General features: G+C 47.7%; 1 protein-coding gene across 2 annotated transcripts; it reads right to left on the bottom strand.

Moving 5' to 3' along the window:
* Nucleotides 1–2,018: 2,018 nt before the first annotated feature.
* On the bottom strand, nucleotides 2,019–8,373 carry ccn1l2 (cellular communication network factor 1, like 2). 2 transcript variants are annotated; one of them, XM_019860895.1, is made up of 6 exons: nucleotides 7,835–8,373; nucleotides 7,508–7,721; nucleotides 6,611–6,973; nucleotides 4,652–4,854; nucleotides 4,216–4,529; nucleotides 2,019–2,821 (listed from the first exon to the last, which is right to left on the bottom strand). In XM_019860895.1, exons 1-5 carry the CDS (start codon nucleotides 7,904–7,906, stop codon nucleotides 4,230–4,232), a joined length of 1,152 nt encoding a protein of 383 aa, XP_019716454.1. In that variant the 5' UTR covers nucleotides 7,907–8,373; the 3' UTR covers nucleotides 2,019–2,821; nucleotides 4,216–4,229. The 2 variants fall into 2 exon arrangements, with proteins under 2 accessions (XP_019716454.1, XP_019716453.1); XM_019860894.1 differs by having other exon boundaries at nucleotides 2,019–2,848; nucleotides 4,243–4,529.
* Between the last annotated feature and the right edge of the window lie 112 nt (nucleotides 8,374–8,485).

Here is an 8,485-nt window from a genome sequence, read left to right as displayed (position 1 = left end):
AGGAGTTTAAGTATCTTGGGGTCTTGTTCACGAGTGAGGGCAGGAGGGAGCGAGAGATCGACAGGCGGATCGGTGCAGCGTCTGCCGTGATGCAGACGTTGTATCGGTCTGTCGTGGCGAAGAAGGAGCTGAGCGAAAGGGCAAAGCTCTCAATTTACCGGTCGATCTACGTCCCAACCCTCATCTATGGCCACGAGCTATGGGTCGTGACCGAAAGAACGAGATCCCGGATACAAGCGGCCGAAATGAGTTTTCTCCGCAGGGTATCCGGGCTCTCCCTTAGAGATAAGGTGAGAAGCTCGGTTATCCGGGAGGGGCTCAGAGTAGAGCCGCTTCTCCTCCACATCGAGAGGAGCCAGATGAGGTGGCTCGGGCATCTGATTAGGATGCCTCCTGGACGCCTCCCTGGTGAGGTGTTCCGGGCATGTCCCCCTGGCAGACAGACTGACGGATGGACCGGTAGGCAGAAGAGACTATGTCACCCAGCTGGCCTGGGAACGCCTCGGGATCCGCCAGGAAGAGCTCGAAGAAGTGACTGGGGAGAGGGAAGTCTGGGCTTCCCTCCTAAAGCTGCTGCCCCCGCGACCCGACCCCGGATAAGCGGTGGAAAATGGATGGATGGATGGATATCTCAAACCTGCGGACATACGCGCACCGGTAAATAATGTGTGTTGATAAATCACATCTGTTCTAAACTGCCACGCTCTCGCACGTCAAGCCTCATTTGCCTTGAGAAACGGCTCATAAAGAGGACGCAGAGAATCTCAGACCGACAATGGGGTATTTGGCCTCGACATGGAAACAAATAAATAACGTTTGCTTGGAAAAATTAAAGGAAATGGTAGCAACAAAAGAAAATAAAACGTTTTGACATGAACTCACCCCCCGCCCCCCAACACACACACACACACACACACACACACACACACACACACACACCAGTACAAAAACTAACACTACCAAAAAAAAGGGGAAAAAAGTGTCTCAGCCAATTATCTCAACAACGATGGGGAAATTATTTGGATCCCTGCACAGGTTTCAAAGTCAAGGCCCAGGGGCCAGATCAGGCCCATCACATCATTTTATGTGGCCCGCAAAAGCAAATCAAGCTTGTCAACTTCCATGATGCTTGCTAAAGTCTGAAGCAAAATTTCAAATGGTCGTATGTAATCCATAGTAACATACAGATATTGCAAGCATTTTCTCATTAGCAAACTCTAATTACAATAATGTAAACGATGTTTGAACAAGCCATTATGCTTGACTTCTGATTTCCAAACTAGTTATTTGTCGATATGTTGTGCGCTGTGTATATAATATGTGGAGGTGATAAAACATTTATATGGTTTCACAAAATTCACCGTCATAATGGACCTCCAAAGGAAACCATAACTACAATGTTGCCTGCAACAAAAATGAGTTTGACACGCCTGCCATATTGCAAACTGGGGACACGTGACATCACTACGAGATACACGCAGCCAGCCTCAACTTGGAAGCCCATCCACAGAGCATTTCTGTAGAATGAATGAATTCTGCATTAATTCCTCCATGCCATTTGGGTTGCACATTATGTGTGCAATGATTGAATTATTTTTTTTACCCCTGTTCACATACACATGAAATCAAGCCCGTTCTTTTTGGACATCTCGATCAATGCGGAAATGTTGGCGTACCAGACTCCTCCCTCTCCAGGCCTTATATCCATCCATCCATTTTCTCTTCCTCTTATCCTCACAAGGGTCGCAGGTGTGCTGGAGCCTTTTCCAGTTGTCACTGGGCAGTAAGCGAGGTGCACCTTGAAGTGGTTGCCAGCCAATCGCAGGGCACACTTAAGTAGACAAACAATTTTTCACACTCACACTCACACCAAGGGACAGTTTAGACTAGAGTGTTCCATTAACCTGCCATGCATGTTTTTGGACTGTGGGAGGAAACCGTGGATGCCGCATTTGTAAAACCTACATGACAAATGAAAGTCCATATTTCACTGCTTTACATTACTCACAAATTACATATAACCTTTGATTACTTTTTATTTTGATATACAGGTGTGGACAGACAAAAACAAAAATGATATCACCAAAATCCTCACTTTTCTGGAGACGCCACATTTCTTCAACTATTGACATTGCATCATCAAATAGGGCATGCCATTACTAACACTTTAGATTGGTCAGTAATTTGTAAAACTATCACCACATGTGTGGCCGAACCAATAGAATAGAGTTGGGAAAAAAAATTGCGACATTGGACGTTTGACATCAGCAGCGATATGCAAAATTCTTCCCCAGAAAAGCCCACTATGGTCAACTTAAACACACAATGGACGCAAAATATCACACCCTGAAAAATGAGGTGATCCCCAAACAAAATGATCACTCTGCAAATAGAGAACAAGTGAAGTCTGGATACGGTCGTATGTCAGAAATGGTGCTTTGGAGTGGACGACCCAACATCTTGAAACTGTCTGACCAAATCATCCCCGTTTCAAATATTCTCTGACCAGTCTTCACACCTCGGTGAGACTAGCTGTCGCATTACCATCTGTGGAAATCGAGAACGTGAACAAAAATGTACAAATAAATTAAAAGGGATAAAAATTAGTCCTAGCTTTCTGCCAACTGTCTAATAGAGCTGCACAGTGTGTTCTTCTCCGAGCTGCTCTTGTGGTCGAGAGGTGACATGCCACTCCTGTAATGTGGACAAACTTATGTCATTGTGGCAGGAAGCTTAAAGTGCAAGCGTGTATTTTGTCAAGGGAGGGGATGCTCGGGTTGACGGGGTAAAATGGGTTGGTGCGAAGTCTTCCAGGCCAGACCTGACGAGTCAGCCTCAAGGCCTGAAGGTGTGAATGTCATTGTGGAGCCGAAGCGAAGGGCTGGAGGGCCGGCTGTGTGCGCGACAGTTTTTACTGCAGCTGCAGCGTTGGATCCACATGATATTTCTGAAGAAGCTGTCACCGTCCAGGCAACGGAAGCGCAGCGGTACAGTGCGGGTGACTGAGGGCCTGCAGCAGCGGCCGTCGAGGCAAGATCCACAAGTGCGAGGGCGGTAGAGCTGGACTGTGGAGCATCCGGCAAAAGTGATTTGAACTGGCTCCCGCGGGCGAACGGTTCTCTGGCACTGCTTCCCCTGCAGAGAACATACAGTTGAAAAACACATTCTGGAATCATTTTAAATGTAAACGAAGATCGCTGTCATCACTGTCATCAAGTGAGCTTTCATATTCCTCGCTGGGGTGCTTCTGTGCATACCTCGATTGCCAGAGGAAGCTCCAGGTGACACTGTCGGATCTGGCAAAGCCTGGTTTCTCGAATCAGCTGACAGTCTTGGTTGTGATTGGTGACTCGACTTGATATTCCCATCCCACATGAGGTGGAGCATTCTGTCCAGGCAGTGGTTTGTGGAAGACAGCTGGACTCCAGTAACAAATCAGGCATCGGGAATGTTGTTATCTCTGCGAGAGGGTAAGGACAGAGACCATTAAGTGGAGATTGTCTCAATTACTGGAGCTGTGCATACATTTTATGGGCTAAAGCTGGTCAGCTGGTATTTAAACGTACGGGAGGATAAAACAAAAGATACAGATGAAGTGGTCACTCCTTTGCAGCTGAACTGAAATAATTAAGCTGAGTTCAGCCGCGGGCATGCCGTTCGAGTGTGGGACTGCTGCACGCTGTTACTGGTGAAATTTTGGTGAATGATGCAGCATGCATGCAGGCGGGGGAGGGGCATGTCATATATTTACACTGAACGATTCAATCAATACTCTGCCCTAAGTGATTCAAACCGATTCCTTCTCACGGGAATACACTTGCATTGGCATCCGTTTCTGCACGCTTAGGGCTAATTTTCAGGCGAGCCACATGAAAACAAACACACGTGTCCCCATTATCTCGACAGACTACACATAAAGTAATAGTGGCTCAGAAAAGATGACACATGACTGGGGGTCCACATTGCTGGCAGTAAGTCAGATTTATTTCTAGTGAGGGGTGGACTCAGCCAAAGCTTCCCTTTGTCACTGATTGTGTTCCAAATTATTGTGGGTAGATTTGTACGTGAAGCCGAGGTATAGAGGCGGTCCATTTTGGTGGCCTCAGTATTGCATCTTTGCTTTTTACAAACTCATCGAAGCTATTCACAGCCGAGTGTGAAGCCGTTGGAATGAAAATCCATCCATCCGTTGGTGCGAAGTCTTCCAGGCCAGACCTGACGAGTCAGCCTCAAGGCCTGAAGGTGTGAATGTCATTGTGGAGCCGAAGCGAAGGGCTGGAGGGCCGGCTGTGTGCGCGACAGTTTTTACTGCAGCTGCAGCGTTGGATCCACATGATATTTCTGAAGAAGCTGTCACCGTCCAGGCAACGGAAGCGCAGCGGTACAGTGCGGGTGACTGAGGGCCTGCAGCAGCGGCCGTCGAGGCAAGATCCACAAGTGCGAGGGCGGTAGAGCTGGACTGTGGAGCATCCGGCAAAAGTGATTTGAACTGGCTCCCGCGGGCGAACGGTTCTCTGGCACTGCTTCCCCTGCAGAGAACATACAGTTGAAAAACACATTCTGGAATCATTTTAAATGTAAACGAAGATCGCTGTCATCACTGTCATCAAGTGAGCTTTCATATTCCTCGCTGGGGTGCTTCTGTGCATACCTCGATTGCCAGAGGAAGCTCCAGGTGACACTGTCGGATCTGGCAAAGCCTGGTTTCTCGAATCAGCTGACAGTCTTGGTTGTGATTGGTGACTCGACTTGATATTCCCATCCCACATGAGGTGGAGCATTCTGTCCAGGCAGTGGTTTGTGGAAGACAGCTGGACTCCAGTAACAAATCAGGCATCGGGAATGTTGTTATCTCTGCGAGAGGGTAAGGACAGAGACCATTAAGTGGAGATTGTCTCAATTACTGGAGCTGTGCATACATTTTATGGGCTAAAGCTGGTCAGCTGGTATTTAAACGTACGGGAGGATAAAACAAAAGATACAGATGAAGTGGTCACTCCTTTGCAGCTGAACTGAAATAATTAAGCTGAGTTCAGCCGCGGGCATGCCGTTCGAGTGTGGGACTGCTGCACGCTGTTACTGGTGAAATTTTGGTGAATGATGCAGCATGCATGCAGGCGGGGGAGGGGCATGTCATATATTTACACTGAACGATTCAATCAATACTCTGCCCTAAGTGATTCAAACCGATTCCTTCTCACGGGAATACACTTGCATTGGCATCCGTTTCTGCACGCTTAGGGCTAATTTTCAGGCGAGCCACATGAAAACAAACACACGTGTCCCCATTATCTCGACAGACTACACATAAAGTAATAGTGGCTCAGAAAAGATGACACATGACTGGGGGTCCACATTGCTGGCAGTAAGTCAGATTTATTTCTAGTGAGGGGTGGACTCAGCCAAAGCTTCCCTTTGTCACTGATTGTGTTCCAAATTATTGTGGGTAGATTTGTACGTGAAGCCGAGGTATAGAGGCGGTCCATTTTGGTGGCCTCAGTATTGCATCTTTGCTTTTTACAAACTCATCGAAGCTATTCACAGCCGAGTGTGAAGCCGTTGGAATGAAAATCCATCCATCCATGCACCCATCCATTTTCGAATCCGCTTCTCCTCACAAGGATCGCGGGCGGGCTGGAGCCTGTCCCAGTGGTCTTGGCCAGTGAGTTGGGGACACCCTGAACTGGTTGCCAGCCAAGTGTAGGGCATGGAAGGAAAATCAACACATCCAAATGTGAGACCATGTTCCTCAGTTGGAAAAGGGTGGAGTTCCCTCCCCAGGTCTGTGACGAGCTCCTGCCCTAAGCGGAGGTGTTCATGTGACTCGGGGTCTGGTTCACCAGTGAGGGAAGAATCGAACAGGGCATTGACAGGCAATTCAGTGCAGCATCTGCAGTGACGTGGACTCTGTATCAGCCTGTCGTGGTGAAGAAGAAGCGAAGCTAAGGGCAATCTACATTTCCAACCTCACCCTGTGCTCACGAGCTGTGGGTCGTGACCGCATGAACAAGATCGAAATGAGTTTCCGTCTTGTCTCAAAGACTCTTGCGAACGACTGTGTCCTATACAGCGTGTCTCAGTAGGCCAACATGTTACAGAGTGAATGCGAACCTCAGGCCAGAAACGTGAACTGATTGAACGAGTGGGTTCACAAATCTTTTGAAGGAATCATTTTAGTCAACTGATTTAAAGAATTGATGTTACCATCACTACTTTCCGGCAAATATCTACTCTGGGCAAGATGTTGGAGTGCGCCTACATTTAGCACACAGCTTCTGTCTGGTGTTCGATGCCGTTGAGGTCAAGGCACTCAAGTCCTTCCACGCCAAACTAATCCTAGCACGCCATTATGGTCAGCACCCCCGCGACCCTAGTAAGGATCAAGCGGTTCGGAAAATGAATGACTGAATGAATTATTATAATTAATATACGGTACATTATAAAAATATTTTATGATCATTAAAGGTGTATTGCAATACTTTTTCCATACCTGACACTGTTTCGCAGAACTGTTCTGATGCAGAATATATTGCAAATTCTTTTTTTTTCCTTGACATTCACTCTGTTTACGACCAGGAAAGCCATCAAAGAAGAACACTGTAAGCTTTACCTGTGAACATGGTCCCACCGGCGGCAGTTGGCTGGCGAGGCTGCGGGTAGGGTGGCAGCAAAGCACTGATGTGGTTTGGAAGAGGCTGATTCTCGGACAGAGGGGTGTGTGTCATTTCTTCGGGCTCCACTCTGATGTGGTTGTCGTCGTCACAAAACCACTCCTCGCAGCAGCTGTTTTCTGGCCGTGCCAACCGGGGCCGTGAACAGTGCAAGTTGGGCAGGGGCACTTGGTGAGGACAGAGGGGCATGCAGCCCACCACTCCATTCATACAGGTGCACTGGTGCTGGCAGCTGGGCTGGAAGTTCTCACTGTGCTGGTACAACTGGCCGTTGAACTCGCAGGGTAGACCGTGAGCCTCAGCTGGAAAGACAAAATGAGACAATGCGAAACAGGACTTTTCATTCTTATTCACTGGTGACAGAATAGAGGGAAAACACTCCTTCTATGTCCATATCATGCAGACTTGACTTCAAAAGTGCTCAAAAGTGCTTTGAACTATGTGCTCTTTTCATCCCCCTGAGGGAGTTTATTGGCAAGCAAGATAACACATAAACTGCTCACATAGAGGACCAAAAGGAGACTTTGGGGTGGATCCAGACACTGGTGCAATCAGATATTTGAGTTCCAGTCATAAAAAAAAAAAATAATAATAATAATAATAATAATTTGGACCACAGCACTTCAATGCAGAAAATTGACCAAGCTTCTCTTTTCAACATTATCATATTTGTCAAAATGCTTCTTGATTCAAGAAATAATACACAAATGTGATGTTAGTCTGCACAGGACTGAGTGAAATGAAAGTTTATTTGCTTTCAGCGTGAGATTACAGAACAAGTGAATTGATGCGTCGAGCCCGATCACAGGCATACACCAACCCATCTGCTCTCTCACCTCGGCACAGTCCTCTCTCGGGGTCTCCTCCAGCCCCGAGATGGCAGCGTAGCCCCTTGATGTGATCGCAGGGCTGAGCAGCGCTGCAGTCTTCATTGAACTGCCTGGCGCATATTTTACAGCAGCCGCAGCGGTCGCTCACCCAGCTGACACCCGCTGGACACACTGGAGACGAGGCGGCACAGGAGCACACAGGTGGGCATTCGTCATCTGCCTAAGGAGCAGGGTCAGAGGTCAACCAACAATTTACAATACTGAAAGAAATACGGAGTGAGTGTGGAATACTTGTTTGAAATCCTGACGAGACCGCAGAACACAACAACTCACCATCACCGCAGTGCTGCAGACCACAAACAAGGTGGAAAAGATCCGGCGCAAACTAACAGTGCAGTAAAGCATCCTGGGTGCAGAGTTTGGACAAAGTTTGAAAAGAACGCGATTTAGAAGACAGCTGTGTCCAAAGTGGAGTGTCGTCTTGTTGGCCAGCTCTGGAGTGAGACATCCACAGGATCCTCGCAATAAAGTCCACCAGTCAGCTCCGCTGTTTGCCTAACTGTCAGCCCGGCTCGACCTCATGAAGAGGTTCCCTCCAACAGGGACTTGACTTATAGACACACATGGCCACACCCCCTCCGTAAGATCATCAGCACGACGGTGGCAGAAGGTGGGAGTGACAAAAATGTTTTCAAATCACTGTTTGACTTTAGCTTGTTTACACTTGAATCTGGTTTGATGTCACAATTTCACCCCACCCTGTCAAACGTGTCGGTTACTGAGGTAACCCTGAGAGCTCGAAGAGTCATCACGTCAAAGATGACTGAAGTCATGAAGGCCATAAAAACAACAGGTGTAATGGAAGCACGAAAAAGGAAAACATACTCCATCAGGCTCGCAGCTTTTAACAGGGGGATGTCCTGAAATGGAGAAAGTCCCTGTGAACAACACCACGCTGTGCTGTGGGACTACAGCTCAGGACAT

This window comes from Hippocampus comes, unplaced genomic scaffold (genome assembly GCF_001891065.2).
Source record: "Hippocampus comes isolate QL1 unplaced genomic scaffold, H_comes_QL1_v1.1 scaffold130, whole genome shotgun sequence".
Classification (NCBI taxonomy): Eukaryota; Metazoa; Chordata; class Actinopteri; order Syngnathiformes; family Syngnathidae; genus Hippocampus; species Hippocampus comes.
This window is presented reverse-complemented; position numbering and strand designations above follow the sequence as displayed.

Coding starts and splice junctions, on each gene's coding strand:
- ccn1l2 (XM_019860895.1), bottom strand. CDS start 7,906: ATGCTTTACTGCACTGTTAGTTTGCGCCGGATCTTTTCCACCTTGTTT. Junction 4,855..6,610: donor CGGTGGGACCATGTTCACAG/GTAAAGCTTACA, acceptor ACCCTCTCGCAG/AGATAACAACATTCCCGATG. Junction 4,530..4,651: donor AGCTTCCTCTGGCAATCGAG/GTATGCACAGAA, acceptor TGTTCTCTGCAG/GGGAAGCAGTGCCAGAGAAC.